General features: G+C 37.3%; 1 protein-coding gene across 1 annotated transcript in view; it reads left to right on the forward strand.

Moving 5' to 3' along the window:
* LOC126260591 (integrin alpha-PS5-like) overlaps window positions 1-10,551 on the forward strand; it is a 563,809-nt gene extending 553,258 nt beyond the window's left edge. The window contains exon 23 of the mRNA XM_049957927.1: window positions 6,688-10,551. Coding sequence (XP_049813884.1) covers window positions 6,688-6,774 — 87 coding nt within the window. The 3' untranslated portion in view covers window positions 6,775-10,551. The remainder of the gene's footprint in view (window positions 1-6,687) is intronic.
* The last annotated feature ends 10,907 nt before the right edge of the window (window positions 10,552-21,458 follow it).

Consider the following 21,458-nt stretch of genomic DNA (forward strand, 5'->3'; position numbering starts at 1 on the left):
AGTGGCCAACATAGGTATTTTGGATCTCCTTAAATAAAAATCACCCAGTGAAACCTATTTGTTCACTAGGAGCGTTTTCACTCAGTATTCACGTAATCAATCCTATTTTAGACAAAAACCAATGTAATTCTTAATAATTCATGTTACTTACTTATTTATGCAAATTAGAGAAGTCAATTGACAAACTTCTAAAAAACGACCTTTTTATAACAAAGAATTATTCTGTCAAGTCAACAAATCTGTCTGTCATTTTAATAACATGTTAAATTATGTCACTCGATGCAAATTAATAACTTTTCTGCACAAATTATGATAACAGATGTACATGTGACTTATAAACTATATCTCTTTTTAGTAGTTCTTTGACAATGTTATAAATACAGGCAGTCGGAGGCAGTCAGGGGCAATTGGAATGTCACTTTGGTGAAGTGTGTTTCTGTGTTATTGTTTGGCAAAACAATGCAAAGAACATGTAAAGGAAGTACTACTTTGTGTTGTGTTATGGTCTTTGGTGGACAGTGGAATTAATATGGCCACTAAAGTAATAAATATTTGATGTTTACATATGTGTTGGTTTCGCTCGTTCTTTATCATCAAAAGCACATGAAAAACATGGGACCTCATGTGTTTACCCTAGACAACCAGATTTAGAGCCAGCATCAGCATTGAGACACAGCAGCGATCCAGCAAGCAGCAGCGATTACTACAATACAATGCATGTTAATAGCGCCAACCTAACATCAAGTGCTAACAAGCTCCGTAAATTGGAGTGAAATAGTGCGATTACAGCAATTAGCAATATCTACGACTTAGGCGGACCAATACAAGGTGAAGATGATGGATATGCAATCCACTGAAACATTGTAACTAGAAGACAATGCCACTCAGCTGATAACCCATGAAGATTTCATAATATGCAAAATACCTCAACTTCCTGATTTATCTCTCCCCAAGACTTACAATGATTATAACTTCAAATGTGGCTGAACTAAGTTGTTTTAGGAGTTCCAAAATTTGTTTTTTCCAGTTTAAATTCTTATCAGTGCCAACATCTAAGACTTTTGAAGTTTCCACTGTATTTATTGTTTCCTCACTAAGTGTTACATTAGACAGACAATTGTTTACAAATACGAGGAACAATAGTAGACCTAAGATTGAGCCTTGCTCCATACATGATTTCTCCCTACTCAGAATAGTGTCCCTGGACTAAATATAATGTACCAAGTGACCCAAACAAAAGGTAAAGCACTGCCAAATATGAACAGGGTAGAGACTGCCATGTGAGTTATTGTTTCTGGTCATAGTAATGGAGACATAACAACTGAAATTATTAGCAAAAACTCCTGTATAAAGACATTTATCTTTGTTATGCCTGACCCCCTGCCATCTTAAATTATGAAGATAATGAAATTTGAAAAAGTAACAATCCTAAATTAAAATCATTAACAGCAAATTCAAGTGACATTTATAGAAATTCACTATGGGTGGTTGTGACAGTGCAAAAATAATGTATAGGAAACTCAGCACATATGAATGTAATAATCAGAAACAGTCTACAACTTTTTGACACTTATTACCAATTTCTTGTGTTTGTAGCACAATTTACAACACAAATGAGTGAAGCAAAAAAAAGGAAAAAATGTTTATACACACATTTATGCAGGACAGCATCAACATACAACTACCAAATCCAAGTGTAACCTCCAAAAGCTATCCAGAGAAGGAAATAGTGTCGAAAACTTTCTGTATGGGAAAACTGTCAATACCATAAGTGACAACAGGAAGCAGACAAGAAACATGAGCAACAAATTAAATCATACCAGTCCAAGCAAAAGCAGATGATGGGTCAGGTCTAAGAATAATACAAGGGAAAGAATATATGATGTTTTTGTCCTGTTCTGAGACAAAAGCATTAGGCAGTAAGCAGAGAGTACTGGCAATAGGAGAAATGCAATACAGTAGCACCAAGAGTTGACAGAGCTTGTTCAATAACAGCAGACATTTGTGATAAAAAAAGAATTTCTGCAGAATCATATGTGGAAGAAGATGTAGAATTTCCAACATTATGTACTAAACCAAGAGCACCAGTGAGGACACAAGAGACAACCCCATCAATTGCAACTGCATCACCGATACCAGTAACAGTTGAAATATTAACAGCAGCAATAGTAACTGCAATAGCTTGATCATCACGACCAATAAAGGCAGAGAAGATATGTACAGTAAAACGAGAGAAGTCTTTTCTGTGCTTGGCAGAAATCATTTTTCAGTAAAAGTCAGAAAACAAAGGAGAAGCTCACGAGATAGGCTGCAAGAGAGTTTTAACAGCACTTTGTCAAAATATTCACCCTTACAACAGCTCTATCAGAGCAAATCAAGGAAATAAAAACAACCATGGGGCAGGCATGGGAGCAGGAACAAGGAAGAAGAAAGGAAAAGCAACATTGATGGTGACCAAATTCAAACTAAAGACATATGGTGTTGCAAATATTAAAAATAACTACTAAGTGGAAAATGAAACTAATCCAAGAATTTATCAGTATACTACACAATCCTTGTGTAATTAGTTTTATGAAATTAACATTCTACTAAAAGCTGATATGAAGAATATCAAAGTGACGTGTTCCTCAGAACTCTGAGTTGACACAGAAACAACTCAATAAGTTAAACTAGCAAACACCACTTATCCTACTACTGAAATACGAGAAAACATGATGAGTTAGCAATTTGTATAAGAAATAATATAAACTGTTTGAAAAGAGCTTTGCACCAACTGCATTTCCATGAATATGTGTGGGCCTATATTCAAGGAGAACTTTACTATGATATATAAACAAAACAATAACTAAAATAACATCAGTTTCTCCAAAAATGTAAAATATGTGTAGGCCTACATTCAAGGAGAACTTTACTCAAAACAATTACTAAAATAAAAGCAGTTGCTTCAAAAATGCAAATCTATGACCTCAAAAATTGGCTACTGCATAGACTTCAGTACTGTGTTGCCCCACTCATTGCATTGTAATGTGCTTGGGTTATTTTTGATATCTTTGATGCTTAAGCCTGTTCACTCTTCAATGGCAGCCCTCCCCCAGGACACTCAGTGTGAGAGGAGAGTTCCTGTGACAATGTACTAAAAGTTTCATCTGATTCCAAGCAAGCCCAATCTGGTTTATGTCTGCAGACCAGTCAATTCATTTTTTTTCTGTTCCATGTAAGAAATTTCAGCAGGTGGATGTGGATTGTTTGTTTATTATCTAGAAAGATGAATCTGTCACCAAAATGTTGGTGATAGGGATGGACAATTGGCTCAAGGCTCACAGCCACATACTCTCTATTGCAATAGGAGGCATCCAAGACCCAGTGTTACTGGTCTAAAACATGACTGACTCACCTCCCTGTGAAGATTACTGGACTGCATTCCTGAGATGTGTATGAGTACCTGACCACTCTCCTGTTCTGATCAGCAGGTTTCAATCAAATCAGGCATTAGTTGGTAAAGAGAATCTTACCATATGGAGCCAGGTTCAATCCAGGTGTCATTTTGTCTACCTTCTTTACAAACCACAGTGTTGCACTGTCTGTACTGTGGTTTGTAATGGATATGTGGACACCAAACTGATCATGTGTATCTGTTTATGCTGTGCCTGGTTAACAAAGCCCTCACAGTTGACTGCGTGCACTTCTATTGCAATTTTTCTTGATGCCTCTGAAAGCCATAATTTATGAGTGGCATTAACCTTTTTTTGACCACAGAAGATCACTATAAGTTATATTTTCATTTTGTTATATTCCATGATAGCAATGAAACCATGAAGTAATTTATCTGTGTTGTATGGCATTTCATCAGGCTACTACTCATACTCATAAACTGTCTTGTTGTAAAGGGTCAAATTGATACCCATTTAACCTCAAAGCTATTCTTTGAGGCATGGATATGCAATTAAGACTGTGAACACCAAATTTTGAATTGTTGAGGGAGGGCACTACGTGAAAGTGCTATGCATCTGTAAATAAAAATGTCTATAAGACAATAATGCAACATATTCTAGAGTATATCCTCTTGTGTACATATGACGTAAGTGTGACAGATTCCAAGACATATTTCTAGGCACAAAATATGTAGCTACAACCCTTTCAAATGAGTAGTGGAGAAGCTCATTGAATTTAAGTCGGAAAGAAGATAACATTATTTTCATGAAACTGTCTTCTTCTTCCTCCTTGCTTTGGCCCATGTTTATGGGTTGGCATTGTTGTACGGGTTGAAGCAATATTAGTGACAATGGGTGGTCGGATGTCCTTCCTAATGCCATCAGCCCCTTCCCTGTACCCTGTCTGTCTGTGTCTGGTGTGAATAACACATTCAAGTATTAGAACATTTTTGAAGTGTTTTTGTAGCATATATCTGAGGCAGGACATGGGCACCAGCCCTGTATTTATTTAATTGGATATGGAAAACTACCTAAAAACCACATCCAGGCTTGCTCGGCATACCATTCGGCATTTCTAATCCACTGGGCAGATTTGATAGAAGGCCAGTGCTCCTCCTTGAATCCTAGAAGCACAGTTGTAAAGCACTTGGCTATCTGGCCGGGTCATGTTTTCATATCATAAATAATGTTGGGTTGAAACGTTGAAGATATATATGCAAGGATATTTCACTTATTTGCAGCAGGTGTCACAGCTATGATATTGCTACATTTTTGTGACTGTAAAGAAGGTATTTCATTCATTATTTTTTAGCTTTTGTACTACACTTTTAATAAATTATGCTGCAGCAGAATTGTGAAATCATTTCCTCGTTAGGCCAAAGTTATAGTCTCCAGAAAAACATCAAAGATAAGTTAGAAAGTCCTGGTTGGAATAGAAATATTATACACTCATACTCATAAATTAAGGATAATGCTGATAAATGGTGAAACAATGCTCTGGTGGGTGGTTTGCGGATTTAAATCACCTTGGGGTATGACCATGCGGTGCATTTGACCTGCGGCTGTCGTATGGTGGTGCTGGCACATGTGCAGAGGTGTGTTGGTGCATGTCAGAGTACGGTGCAGCGAGTAAGTGTGCAGATGTTTTCATACATGCTAGTGGTGACTGTGTGTTGAAAATGGCTCAAATAACACATATTGATGACATTATGAGGGGTAGAATATTAGGGCGACTGGAGGCTGGTCAAACACAGCAGGTCATAGCACGGGCTCTCCGTGTGCCACAATATGTGATCTCAAGATTATGGCAATGATTCCAGCAGACAGGAAACATGTCCAGGCACTACAGTATGGGATGTCCACAGTGTACAACACTACAAGAAGACCGATATCTCACCATCAGTGGCCGCAGACTGCCACGGAATACTGTAGGTAGCCTTGCTTGGTGCCTTACTGCAGCCACTGGAACAGTTGTCTCCAGACACACAGTCTACAGATGACTGAACAGACATGGTTTGTTCACCCAGAGACCTGCAAGGTGCATTCCACTGACCCCTGGTCACAGGAGAGCCCGTAAGGCCTGGTGTCGAGAACACAGTACATGGTAATTGGAACAGTGGTCCCAGGTTATGTTCAGGGACGAGTCCAGATACAGTCTGAACAGTGATTCTCGCCGGGTTTTCATCTGGCATGAACCAGGAACCAGATACCAACCCCTTAATGTCCTTGAAAGGAACCTGTTTGGAGGTTGTGATTTGATGGTGTTGGGTAGGATTATGATTGGTGCATGTACACCACTGCATGTCTTTGACAGAGGAACTGTAACAGGTCAGGTGTATCGGGATGTCATTTTGCACCAGTATGTCCACCTTTTCAGGGGTGCAGTGGGTCCCACTTTCCTCCTGATGGATGATAATGCATGGCCCCACTGACCTGCCATCATGTGAGAGTACCGTGAAACAGAAGATACGAGGCGAATGGAGTGGTCTGGCTGTTCTCCAGACCTAAACCCCATCAATGCTCTTGGTCGATGTATCGCTGCATCTCTTCAAACCTCTAGGACACTTCAGGAGCTCCGACAGGCACTGGTGCAAGAATGGGAAACTATACCCCAGCAGCTGCTTGACCACCTGATCCAGAGTATGCCAACCTGTTGTGTGTACGGTGATCATATCCCATATTGATGTTGGGGTACATGCACAGGAAACAGTGGCGTTTTGTAGCACATGTGTTTTGGGATGGTTTTCTCAACTTATCACCAATACCTTGGACTTACAGATCTGTGTCGTGTGTGTTCCCTATGTGCCTATGTTATTAGCGCCAGTTCTGTGTAGTGCCACGTTGTGTAGTTGATAAGTGCATACATAAGAATTGCATAGAATAGTGTTTACAACTTGTTATTTTGATCTTACAAATCAGGTGGATGGGAAATGGTATTACAACATACTCTGCAGTCCTGCGGTCCTCTTGGCATCAATCTATGCTACTCCTGATCCCATACCAACCTCCTCCTTTTCCCATGCCTCCCACTTCAGTTCAATGTGTCCATTGTCATTATTACCTTAAAATTTACTGCATGCAGGTGTACTATCTGTCTCTTTTTCTCTCTGTGCAAGGATACATAATAATTTATACTGGGAAACATACCAAGTAATAATGAAATTTATTTCACCTGAGATCAACTCAAACTGTTATTTCACTGTTTTTTTTCTTATACACCATTTTGTTTGTAATACATAATGAATATTTTCTACAGGCTGGATTCTTTAGAAGAAGAAAGAAGGAATTGCTGCTTCAAGGATCTCTGCAGAAGGAAGCAGTAGGTGAAACTGCAAATGAATAGAAAGTATTTAAGGACATCTATGGGCAACTAAGACATTTCTGTACCACAAGATTTTATAATAGCAAAACTTAATAATTGTATATTTAGATACACTGTTCATTGTATTATTTTAAGGAATTATTGGTATATCTTTCTGTTCACTGTGTCAGTACAAATCTCAGTTTAAAATTTTTTCAGTGTGTGTCACAGATACACAGAAACAAAATCCATAGCTGAATATTTCTTTATAAAGAAATCAGCATTCTGTGTTATTTAAACCACAAATATGAGTAAATGCAGCTAATGTCTGATCAAAATTACTTAAGGATCAACAGTTTGGCATGAATACATGAAGATGTGGAAATGAGTTGCTACATCTTGCATGGAACATACATATGCTTGCATTTCATTAAACTTGCTCAGACTCATAAACAATTCACTTTACAAAGACTGTACTGGCATCAGTGTATTATGAAAGAGCAGTATTATCTTTCTATTTTAGTTTTCTTGTGGCAACAAGTTTTTAAGATGATATACAGAAAGATTATGAAAATTTATTTCCTGATGATTTACTGAATTTTTTATATACAAAAAACCTTTTGTTACTGACTTTAGGTGAAAACACCATTCAAAAGAAATCATATGAAATACATTATATTTTCATTTGCTTGAAATTGGAACTCTTTCAGAGATCTCTAACATGAAATAATTTGAGACATATGATGCATGATGCTGCACTCACTTAATGGTCACATTTCTGGTTTCATTGCAAGAAACAGAGAGCTTGGTTTATAATGAACCTGCTATTTTGTTTTCTGATCAACCTTCTACTTATCTGAAACACAATAAAAAAAGTTGTGCCTGTCAGTCAAGCCAAAGGAACGTGATGGTTTTAAAAACAAGAGCAATAATGATAACAAAATACTCCACCTCATTATTGCAAAAATTATAAGGCAAACAATTAATAGGGTTTCATTGTGTGATTTCAACTCTTACTCAGATGAACTTTATTCAGATTTAGTTTCCGATAATTTTAAAAAAAAAAAATTTTTTTTTATTTATTTATTTTTTTTTAAATTAATGTTCAAAGTTTATGGAAATGTAATTTTGCTATTTGATTTGGTTCTGTGTCAGTTGTGTTGGGTCTAAAAGACAGTGACAAATTGACATCCTAATGACTGTGTGCCTGTATGGTATTCTCAGAATGTGAATGTCATGTATGGGAAACTGTGGTTTTTGGAGAGATATTAGATCAATAAGCTCCATTATTTAAAATTTGGTACTAAATTTGACATTTTGATGCTGGGGACAGGGACCTCCTCTTTCTGAACTGAAATGGTAGACATCTTGTCAGCACAATAGATTTTTTGGGAACATTAGCAACAACAGTTGTTGATAGTGTAGGCATGTAACACATAAACCATTCCTCTCAACTGACATGGTATGCCAATCCTCTGGCCAAGAGAGTGACATAAAATATTTTCATGAAATAACATATGATGTATTTCCTTCTGATATAGTTCAGCATCACTCAATACACAAATAATAACAGTGATAACTGATAAAATAATAACTCTTCAAGTTTAAGAATTTGAAAAAAATGAAATCTCAGACCCCAACTTACAATACCACTTAATAGCAAGCTGTCTAAATCTGCAGGAAAGTGCAAGCGGAAAATGTCATGATGGGGCAGTTCAGGTCCAGCAACAGCTGGTGGTTGTTCTGGCTACAGGTCTTTTGGGGTGGCTGAAGGTGTACCATGTCTTCCTTGTGAGCCTCATCTCTCTCCTTACTTCGCAGCTGTCAGTCCTGAAGCAATTTTGAGCAGAATATTATCAAATGTTTTGTTCTTGAAGAAGGCAGAAAATGTTGTTCTAACCTCTCATGATTAATACCAGAAAGAGAAAACTGGTTGAAAATGTTCAGATAAACAGCATGTTAAATACAGTGAATTGATGAAAAAACATACATCCGTAACAAAAAAGTCACAAATAATTGTAAGCTTGTCATGGTCATTAGGTGATAAGTGGTTATTCAGGGGGGAGCAACTAACTATATATACCATAAAATAATTGAGATACACAGTGTCTATATTTGACCCACATGTAGTAAATTTTATTTTAGTATCTCATCTCAAATGACACAATTTGCAGCACATTTGTATTACATATAATCGACACAGAGTTATAGAATATCAAATAGTAAAAAAATATATATTTAAATATGTACAATCTCTAATAACCAAGATACATAAATTTGAAAGGAACCTACTTCCATAAACGGAAAATATTTCTATAGCTGTATCAGTAATGTAAATTGTCTGAGTTCATATCCCTGAAGACTCTTTTCCAACTAACATTTGATCAGGATGCTTACCCTAGCATGGTGACAAAACGAATAAGGACTACTTAATAGCTCCAGAATATATGAAACTGACAAATACTTTTATATTGATGATTCATTGAAGAATAAAATCTTTTCTAGTATTAAAATTCAGTTGCTGTTGATTGTTCCTGTATGCCCATGTTAAGGAGGTGTAGTGTGTTTACTTTCAATGTCTAAATGCTACATTATGTGATCTTGTTAATAGTAGCTAGTGCAGTGTATTACTCCTGTAAAAGGCAGTATGTAACAACAATGATATGATTGTGACTGATGTAACAACCATGAGAATTAACAATCGGCAATCATGTAGAACCCTCTGAATGCTGATTACTAGGTAACTAGTGTTTGTAAAATGTGTATAGGATTCAGACATGTGCTATTCAATTCAAGCTCTTCAGGAAGATGATGTAGCTATAATCTATCATAGTACATTCTAATTGTAAGTAGTTAACTTAACAAATTATGCCATATAAGCATTATTTATCCCACTGACACCCTGGGACAATCTCTCATTGTAGTTTTCAAATGTAATGGAAGGGACATGTTTTTGCATAAATAGGGATGATTTATGACTTTAAAAGGTCTTATTAAAATTAATTTTAGAATTACAGCACAATCACAGTAGCATATCACATGGTGTCAATTAACTGTTCATCATCTTCAGACTTTCAATATATAAAAGGAAGAGACAAAGAATTTTAAAGAATCTATAAAGTCTGTTAAATAAAATTAATTGTAATTAGCTTTTTCTAGTGTGAAATTATGATCCAGTTGTTATGAAAATGTAAATGTATATGTGACAGAGGCCACAAAGGACTTGTTAAAACATCATTAACCTTAAAAATGCACCAGCATATTGTACTGATTTTAAATTATTATTTCTGGATACTGTATTTACCCAATTATAAGATGAGTTTTTTTCCCTAATTCATCATTCAAAAAATACAAGTTGGTCTTGTATTCACAGAGTAAACTATTGCTGCTGAAGGTAACATTTTTACGTTGTTTAATTGAGTATATAGGGACATCTTCTATTTACAGATGAAGCTAAAAATACTGAGGTCACATAGAGATTTATTTTGAAGAATTTGTAAGTTCAAATGGTATTCATGTTTGAACAGGTTCAAGATTTCCTTGTATGCCAAAGCCCTCAATACAGTGTCGAAGTTGCTCACACAGTCACATGACATATGGCTCAAGCACCACTAGTGCAAGGAATATGCAAGAAACAATTAACTAACAACAACAATAATCTATTGCTCTGTGTAGAATTTGATAAAACACAGGAGGAAATAGCAGTACATTCTAGCTATCAAGTTCCAGACTGTTGTTATATTTGAAAAAGTTTGCAATAAGACTTCTCAAACATTTATGGATACTGTAAACAAACATTAATGCTAATTTTTAAATAAAGGTGGCATTCAAAAACAGAAATGTAGTCCTTCTAAAAACATTACTTGACTCTGAACCCAGATCAATACTTTATTGATTTTGAGAGAGTGTAATGATTTACTAAGTGGGTTGCAAATGAGAAATTTGCCCACTGTTCACATACTAGAATACCAGGTAAAAGATTACCAGCTTTTCATCAGCTCTAGAACAAAATGGTGACATTCAAATGAAACGAGAAGGAAAATTAATCCAAAGTGAAATGACTAACAAACAAAATCATTCACATTAAACTGACTAACCATTGTGAGAATCAATTACAGCATCAAAACCCATTGTGGAGATAATACTAATAGATGTCAGTAAATCACAGGATGAGAAAAAGTGCAAGAATCTGGTTGAATTGTTCAAAATGGTTCAAATGGCTCTGAGCACTATGGGACTCAACATCTGAGGTCATCAGTCCCCTAGAACTTAGAACTACTTAAATGTAACTAACCTAAGGACATCACACACATTCATGCCCGAGGCAAGATTCAAGCCTGCGACCGTAGCAGTCACGCAGTTCCGGACTGAAGTGCCTAGAACCACACGGCCACCGCCGGCGACTGAATTGTCAGTGTGTTGTTGTGTATTAGTTTCTGTTGTTAGAAAATATTGCAGTTTGTGTTTCACTGTTGCTCAAGCAGAGTACTATGGAGGGTTTAAAGAGGGAACATCAATACCAACTTGGGCATGAACTGGTTGGGTGTGGGGAGGGGTATACTGAATGGCAGCCAAACATAGGAATGTATACTGCATACTTTGGCTTTTTGAGAACATCTACCATGCTTACATTGCAGCTTTCCTGAATCCATTTGTACTCAGGATTGAACTGCCTTTAAAATGTGACAAATATAAAACAACAGTATTCATCTCTCCAGGAGATGGTAAAAGTCATACATAGTGGTCAGTGGCATACTAATGTGTTTCATGCTACAGTGTGGTGTATGCTCACTGTGACATATTACTGGAATGAAAGCGGATGTGTCAGCTGCTACAAGCAGTTATTTGCAGCCAATGAGTGAGTGGCAGGCAGACAATATATATTGGAAGAAAATAACAGCGCTAGATCTGGTAGGTTCATAGGAGAGCTTCTGTAAATTTTGGAGGGTAGGAGACAAGGTACTGGCAGAAGTGAAGCTGCGAGGATGGGGCATGAGTCATGCTTGAGTAGCTCGGTTGTTAGAGCACTTGCCCATGAAACAGTCCAGCACACAGTTTTAATCTGCGAGGAAGTTTCATATCAGCGCACACTCTGCTGCAGAGTGAAAATCTCATTCTGTAAACATCCCCCAGGCTGTGGCTAAGCCATGTCTCTGCAGCATCCTTTCTTTCAGGAGTGCTAGTTCCGCTAGGTTCGCAGGAGAGCTGCTGTAAAGTTTGGAAGGTAGGAGATGAGGTACTGGCAGAAGTGAAGCTTTGAGGATGGGGCATGAGTTGTGCTTGGGTAGCTCAGTTGGTAGAGCACATGCTTGCGAAAGGCAAAGATCCTGAGTTCAAGTCTCAGTCAGGCACACAGTTTTAATCTGCCAGGAAGTTTCATATCAGTGCACACTCTGGTGCAGAGTGAAAATCTCATTCTGGTAACAGTGCAACATTCTCACGTCAATATAGATGCAAAATCTGATACGTATTCAGATAAAAACAGCTGTGTTCTCAGGTTCAAAATGGTTCAAATGGTTCTGAGCACTATGGGACTTGACATCTGTGGTCATCAGTCCCCTAGAACTTAGAACTACTTAAACCTAACTAACCTAAGGACATCACACACATCCATGCCCGAGGCAGGATTCGAACCTGCGACCGTAGCAGTCGCGCGGTTCCGGACTGCGCGCCTAGAACCGCTAGACCACCGCGGCCGGCTGTGTTCTCAGGTCCTATGGTAACTGCAGCCTCAGAAATCTTAACATATTTGGAAGATACAGCCTAATATTTGTGAGAACAAAGATATACATTTCACACCTGTGCCATTATGTTGTTGTTTTGTTGTTGTTTCTGATGATGATGGTGATGATTAAAAATAGTAACACCACACATTACAGAGTTAGTAAGTGAAAAATGTTGAAAAGAAAACAGTTTTTTTGTTTATTTTATTTCTCCTTGTTTTATCAAAATGAAGACAACTAATAAATGGCATAAACATAAGAGTAGGTATAATGTTAACTTTTAAAGCAGATACATTCTGTTAATAAAACAGTTTGTAATTTTGATTAGTTGGAATATAATAAAAATAATTTTTTCTCAAGAAGCCTCTTGAAAAAAGGGGTCATCTTTTACTCAGGTTAGTGCATTATCGTAGATGGAACTGAATGAGAGACAGCTAGATAATGTTATATCCCAACAGTGCAACCTTGGGCATCATAGCACATACATCAGCAAGCAGATTTGATAGGATTTACATAACCAAAACATTTATATTTCATCCTTGTACGTTATTTGGATCACTGTACCTACTACTCATGGTATAAAACACTGTTAAAAAAATTTTTTCTCTCTACGGATGTGTGGCAGCTAAACATCTTACTTATAGTAGAATCAAAATCAAATCAAACCTTAATTAACAAAAGGAATGTGTGTATACCAAAATTAGGATGTTATAGGAATTGCTTAAGTTGGTAGTTATGGCATATTAAAAGTAAAAGTCATTATACAATATACCAAATGAAATGCGGCATGGAGTAAAAGCAACATTCTGCATGGTACTACTTCATGCATCTTTGGGAATTGTTAGCTGGCCACACAAATTTGAACAGATATTAAAAGGTTTCAGACCTAAATTAAATCCTTACCCACACAAAATTTGAAAGACTTAAGACTAAGCTTGTCTGACTGAAGAGAACACCAGACTTTTCTACATAATTCGAGAACAAATGTGAAACAAGTTAAACTGGACTGATCTCACAACTAACTGAATTGGTCATTGCGAAAAGGGGAGTAGTCAAGAAAATCATGAAAAAGAGTTAAGAGTACCATAGTTTTATTTGACCCTATATGCACATTTCTATGACAGAATGGGACAAGTATGTTTCTTTGAATTATACCAGACTACTGTAGTCAGCCTGGTCTTTTCAGAAATGGGATTAATCAGAGACTTGTCTCCATTCTGCACTGAAGTAACTTAAATGCTTGCACATGACAGCCAATGAGCTGAGTTCTGAGAAAATGGGGGAAAGGCCAGATGTAGCAGGTGATTCACTGGAAAAAGTGTGTTTGATTATTGTTAACTGTAAATGTAATGAAAGTGATTATCACAAAAACACAATCAAGATCAGTAAGGTGAAGGGGAAGCAACACATCATGTGGGCTAGAAGAACTGTATGAAACTGTAAGACAGGAGAACCATGTGGGTAAGTAGCAAGCTGATTGTTAAGTGGAAACAGTGGCAGTCTTGCACTGATATCCTTGTGAAACCATACTTCTGTCATTTTTTGTTCAATTTCACTGAAGTTTTGCACACTTCTGTAGAGGGATCCAATAAGCCTCAAATCATTTTTACAGAATTTTTAATAAAATTTTAATATTGTGAGAGAATTTTGAATGTTTTGTTACATTATTATTTTAAGGTACACTTTTTTACATTATTTCCAGGCAAATTTGTCAATTTTTTCTATGGTAAAATAATCTACACTAATAAATGTATAATTAAGTTCAGTAACTTTTTGGTAAATTATTTTTAGTATTTTCTGTGATTTTTGGATTTGAACATTTTGTACAGACAAATTTTCCATTTGTTATTAACCATAAAACTGTTTACAATGTCTAGATTAAAATTTTGTTCCATTTAAATATTACTTCCATTTAAAAAAATTGCCATGCCAAATTTCATCAAAATCCTTCCAGTAGTTTCTGAAACATGTGTTCCTAAAGAAAAAAACTTAAGTTGCAGAAAAATCATTTTAAAGTTTGAATAAAGTGTTTTAAAATTTTTTTAATCATACCTTAGCTAAAACTGCCCACATCCATATTCCAGTTCTTCCTCATCATCCTCTGCAGGTCTTTTAGCTCCTCTTCTCCTTTGCCTAGCAATTCTTTTTGTATTCTGTACTGAAATTTCCGCCTTCATGATATCTGTAGTATCTACTCAGTGAAGATTCCAGGTGTAAAGCCCAAGTTGCTGAGGATGTGAAGTCTTGCCACATTCCAGTAATTAAACACTGCTGCATCTTCAAATGCAGAAATCTTCACTACCAAATAGGAAACAAACAGCCTTTGGACATCTCTTCCAAATAAGAGCATTGAAACATTCATTTGGGTTCTGCATTTTACCATACAGACATTTCTCTTGCAATTTGTTGAAGGCAGTCCTCCAAAAGTTGGTTTAATGTCTATTGAATCCTCATGAGGATGGTTATTTTTATGGCTGTAAACCTCTCCACTTTCCCTGATTTCTCAGAAATTTGCACCATTCATTAGAACATAGACCATGTAGATGTGTAGTGTTTGTCAACAAGTAATGCCTAGGCATTGTAAAAAACAATCAATATATTCAATGTGCACAAAGAAAGACACAAGAAATTCTGCTTCACTCAGATTCAAATAAACAGCACAAAAGTGGTTTACAAATCTCCACAGCCTTCTATACCACCCTGCAACAAAATGGTTCCACAGCCTTCTATACAACAGTGCTGTGTTGTATAATTAAAAAAAAAAAAGCTATATTTTCCAGGTACACAGGCAAAATTGTGCAAGAAAACGTTTCCTCCACGTGTACCTTGAAAAGTGAGCATGGCACATTACACTGCTTACAGTTTTAGTTTTTTTATACTGTTTGTAGTTCGAATTTCAAAGAAAAAATTTGGGATAGTAATCTCAATTTTATTTACTTTCAAATAAGTAAATAAAAAAATTGTGATATTTTTTTCATGATTTCTGCCAACCCCGTTTTCTTAAGAATGGATTGCAACCTAACACTGAACACAGATCATGAGTGATCACAGCAGTGATTTTGTTTAATTAAAAAAATTTAAGTTACTCTTAACCTGTATGTTTTAATATTTTCAGATGTGTAGCCCAATTATGTTTTGAGAGTCCAAATGATGACAATTTTGTGCACACAATAAAAACAATGAACTTGTTTGCTTGCAAAAATCAACAAGATCTTCACTTGCAGAAACTAATAGATCTCCAGCAAATAAAATAAAGTCTATGAAGATCAGAAAGTGCAGCCTTAAGGAAAGGTCATTAAGTTTAGTATCTGCTAGACTGTATGGTATAAGGGAGGAGGAAGTTGTGCAGTTTTGCAATTTGCTGTATTGGGTAGAATCCTCGAAAGAGGGAAGGAAGTTGAATGGAAAATAGAATATCAGGAGATAAATACGTCTGATCCAGGAACTTATTCAGTCATATGCAACTAAAGATGCACATTGTTGTTGCAAAATGGTGAAGCATTTGAAATGCTCATAGAATTTTGAAAATAAAATTACAGTGAAATCCAGATCATTAGCTGCTTACAGGCCTCAATAAAAATCAACAGGGACAGTTGAAAATGTGTGAGTGAACCAGGATTTGAACCTGGGATCTTCTGCTTACATGGCAAATGCTCTATCCGACAGAGCCACCAATGACACAGAGGACTTATCTCTGACAAGCTCCCTGTGAGACCCACATTTCCAACTTACTGTCCACACACTATATTTGTAGTGACCCTGCCCACTATACTCAGAACTCGCAGCAGTCAATCTACCGATTTCCATAAGAGTTTGAGAAATGTGAGTGCATCTGCACTGAAGAAGATTATTCGTCGGTAAGCCGTATCTATATGAGGATGGTATCTGTTCTTTTGGACATGTATACTGGTCAAGAGGGAACCTGATTCCTATGTAATGAAAGTGGATACATTCAGTCTATTTGTCTGTGGAGGGTTTTTATAGTAAAGTCATCTTGTTCCTTCCACTCCCACCATTAGACCTACTTCTGATCAGATGATAATGAACAAAAAGTGAATTTGGACATGTCCAAAAGAACAGATGCCATTGGTGATCTTGCAACTCATGAAGAATGAAATTACAATGAAAACCAGACCATTATCTGCTTAAATATAAACATGGACAGTTGAAAATGTTTACCCTGACTGGGACTCAAACGCGGGATCTCCTGCTTGCATGGCAGATGCGCTATCCAGCTGAGTCATCGAGGACAGAGGATAGTGTGACTGTAGAATGAAATTACAATAAATCCAGACCATTAGCTGCTTACAGGTTTATACTCATCACTCATGGCAGTCAATCTACCAATTCCCATTAGAGTTTGAGCAATGTGAATGGATCCGCACTGGAAGAAGATCATTGGCCAGTATTCCTTATCTATATGAAGATAATATCTAAGGCTTTCTACCCAATGATCTTCTTCAGTGCAGATGCACTCAAATTGCTCAAACTCTTATGGGAATCGGTAGATTGACTGCCCTGAGTAATGAGTATAGTGGGTAGACACACTACCAATGTAGTGTGTGTATGGTAAGACGGAGATGTTGATCCCACGGGCAGTGTGCCAGGGATAAGTCCCTGCAGTAGCACTATCCTCTGTGTCCTTGATGGCTCAGTCAGACAGAGCATCTGCCATGTGAACAGGAGATCCTGAGTTTGAGTCCTGGTCAGCACACACATTTTCATCTGTCCCTGTTGATATTTATCAACACCTGTAAACAGTTAATGGTCTGGATTTCAATGTAATTTCATTCTTTGAGAGCTGCTAGATCACCATGTCTGAAAGTACAGATACCATCTTCATATAGATAAGGCTTACTGGCCAATGATGTTCTTCAGTGTGGATGCACTCACATTGCTCAAACTCTTACAGGAACTGGTATACTGACTGCTGCAAGTAATGAATATAGTAGGTAGGAGCACTATGTATGTAGTGTGTGGATAGTAAGTTGGAAATGTGGGTTTCATGGGGAGTGTGCCAGAGATAAGTCCCTGCAGTCACACTGTCCTCTTTGTCCTTGATGGCAGTTCCACTTTGAGTGTGAAGTTTTCCTCGTTAGTGTTGTTTTGTCTGCCAAGTGAGTTGTAGCAGCTCTGCTCTACCTTACTGTCTGTTTGTGTTCATCTTCTTGCAGTGGCATTGGCCGCTCTGCTATGGCTACAATGGTTTCCACATGTATTCCACGAAAAGTACTGTGAGCTTTACTTTCAATAAAACAATGCAACACATGCAGCCTGGGTCTCTAGAAATCCACAATTGGCTTGTTGATATAATTCATGTGAACTCTGATCAGGTGCAGACAGCTTATTTTGATGCAGATGAGTATGTGTATTACATGAAATTTATGGATCCCCTTCACATTGAACGATTACTGTCGCGATATGGTTTTCAAGTCCCATTCAAGCATCACGATAATTCCATTAGTATGGTGTCACTCACAGATGCTGAAATCAAATATACCAATGTTCGAGTCTTCAACCTCCTGCTAGAGGTTGATGACAACTTTCTAAAGTACATATTGACTCTTTATGGTAATGTGAAAAATATCCGTCATGAATGCTGGTCTACTCAACACAGATTACAGTGTTACAGTGGAATTCGTTTTGGGGAAATGCATATCAAATGCAATATTCCATCACATTTACAAGTGTGTGGTTACCACATCCATGTCATGTATACTGGTCAAGAGGGAACCTGCTTCCTATGTAATGAGAGTGGACACATTCAGTCTATTTGTCTATGAGGGTTTTTGTAGTAAAGTCATCTTGTTCCTTCCACTCCTGCCATTAGACCTACTTCTGATTTGGATCATAATGAAAAAAAGTGAATTCTGATAATCATGTTAATGAATTTCCACCTTTACCTCCACCATGACAGGTTCCAAATCCTGTTGCCCCCGAGATAGTACCTGTAACAGTGACAGACAAGCAACATCACACTCAGCATGGTAATAGTGAGGATTTGGTTGTGCTTTCTGCACCAACTTCCTCTGCACCAATTGTGTCCACTGCTTCTCTCAATGCTACAATACCTCCCGTATGTGGTAAGGTGAGTGACGAAAAAGATATCTCTAGTATTTTAACTGCTCGCAAAGTGGCTCCTTCAGAGCTGCCTTTGTGTGGAGAGTGAGTGCATTCCCCCCCTAAATTTATGTGTCCTCCATTACAGTCAGAGATGATGCAGTGTCCTTCTGCTCCTTTGTCTTCAGCCGCCAACAGTTTTCTGAATTTGCCAACTTCAACATCTCCCGAGGAGAATGAAATTAGTGATCCAGTATCACGTGTTGCATTGGCAGAATTCTTCCACCTTAGTGACTGGAACTGCATTACATGACCCCTAGTTTTGAGGGGCAGGAAGCTGTGCCTCTGACCCCTCCCACACATCCGTCTGTAGAGGCAACCAAGCCACATAGCCACAGAAACAGTGTATCCAAGCTGACTGTGTGATGTCGTGTAAGAAATCTAAGAAAAAAGGTTGTGATGATGAGGGTTCTGGCCTGCCCGATGTCTGATTCCTCTGTGGATTCCACAGTGAAACTCGGCTCTCAGCTGTCTACCTAATTCTGCTCAGACATTCTGTGTATACACATATAGTTGTGATTAATGACCCAAGCCTACACATTCCTTTCCTTAAACATCAAAAAAACTTGACATTATAAAAAAATATATAAAAACAATGGAAAATTTGGTACTAACCATACGGGAACTGTCTGAATCGTCACGGCAACAAGATCTCATTAATGCTAGCCATAAAATTCGTTGGTATGCACAACCAAACGTACAAAGTGTAAACAGTACGTCTGTAACTAGAAATATGAACGAACTGATCACTCAAAAAGACACAAGTGAATTAAACGCAAGAAAAGAAAGTGTTAATAGTGCATCTATGGATAAAAATATGAACAAACTATCCACACAAAAATATACAAGTGGATTAAACGGAGAAAAACACAAGGTAAACATTCGTAAAGAAAAAAAAGTAAACAACCCCGTTATGCATTAGCAAGGATATAAGCAACAGACATATGTTTTTGCAGATAGTCATGGGAGAGGAGTTACGGAAATTATGTGAAGAAATCACCCAGACCTTAATGTAACAGGCATCAACAAACCAGGTGCGCCATTACGCAAGATTCTGAAAAACAGTGACAACATATTAACGACAGGTAACAGCTGCATCATAATAGGAGGCGCAAATGATGTTTACTGTAATGAAACTTGGCGTGCAATGAGAAACTTAAAGGAAACAATCAAAAGGATGCCTCGAGTGCATTTCTACATTGTTAGTATCCCCAGAAGACACTATCTGACAGAAAACTCGTGCCTAAACATCGAGATTGTTACAGCAAACAGGCTATTTGAGAAAATATGTAGAGGTTTCCAGAATACGACTTTCATAGAGATAAACAGTGTTCACAGAGGGCACTTCACAAGACATGGTCTCCACATGAACGTAAAAGGGAAAAAGATTATTAGTGGCGAAATATTTAAATTTATTAATGAGTCATCTGTAATGGAAGTGTCTCCAATCCCAATTCCGCCAAAACAAGAGTTGTCTGTAACAGTGGAACCATCATTATCTGCAGTAGAGCTACAACAAACACCAGTAGCAGCTGCAAAGGCTCAGATATTCTCAGCAGCAGTGTCAGATAAACCAATAGCAGCAGAATCACCACAATCATCAGCAGAGCTGTCGTCATCAGCAACAGCATCCAGAACAGCAGACCCCATAACACTACCTCAAGGCAATGAAAATGCATGTGAGGAAAACATACAAATGTCATTAGCAGCAGCAACTAACAAAGAAGGGCAGTCACCAAGTCGGGGAGCACAGGAGCCACCAGCAACAGCAACTACACAGAAGAGGTACCTGAGGCCTGGGAGAGCAACAGCAGAAGCAGCTTCCAATCAAGACAGATGCTTGAGAACTAGGAGACCATCTACACTAAGTGAGGATTTTTTATGGTACCGAGTAAGCAGAAAGAGAACATGGAAAAATATGTAAGTAAAACTGTCCATCTTAAATACCAGTGTGACAATAGTGAGAGGAATATAAACACCGGACAAAGATACGATCCAGGTTTAATGACACAAACTGAAAAAAATCACTGCATAGTACCAGAAGCAAAGGGAGCAAGTGAAGTGCTTAGTATATTACAGGAAGGGGAACTATTACATTTAAAGCCAACTGTTAGAATACTTCACCAAAATGTTCAATACATAAACAATAAAACAGAGGAACTACAGGTAATATTACAGGAGTATAGGCCAGACATTCTAGTAGTTACAGAACATGGGCTAAAAGAAAATCACATAGGAATGTACAACTTGAAGAATTATGTGAAAGTAGCCAGTTTTTGCAGAACTTCCTACAAAGGTGGTGGGGTTGCCATTTTTTCTAACTATAAATCAACTAAAGCCATAAATATAACAAAATATGCTATAGAATTGAGCTTTGAAGCTACAGCACTGGAAACTAAAATTGCTGGGAATTTATGTTGTGTATTAGGTTTGTACCGATCACCAAATGGTATAATTAAAACCTTCTTTGAACAGCTGGAAGATATAATCCAACACCTCTCAAAAACATATGCTTATTTGATCATTATAGGAGATCTGAACATAGACACGAGTAAAAATACAGTCCCTACTGGACTTATTGTGCATATACAATCTAAAAATAAAAATAGATAAACCAACCAGAGTAACAAAGCATAGTAAAACTATTATTGATCATGTAATAACAAATATTCCTACAAGCTATTGTGACACACAGGTAATAAACTCCACATTAGCAGACCATTTTGCAATCATGATAGACATAAATATAAAGACTAGTGATTCAGTGCAGAAGATATGGGAGATGAGAAGATAGGACTACCCACATAACATAAATCTGCTAAAAAAGATGTTACAGGCAGAAAACTGGGAAACAATATATGCAGCTAAAGATGCAAACACCAA

The sequence above is a fragment of the Schistocerca nitens genome, chromosome 5, assembly GCF_023898315.1.
Source record: "Schistocerca nitens isolate TAMUIC-IGC-003100 chromosome 5, iqSchNite1.1, whole genome shotgun sequence".
NCBI lineage: Eukaryota > Metazoa > Arthropoda > Insecta > Orthoptera > Acrididae > Schistocerca > Schistocerca nitens.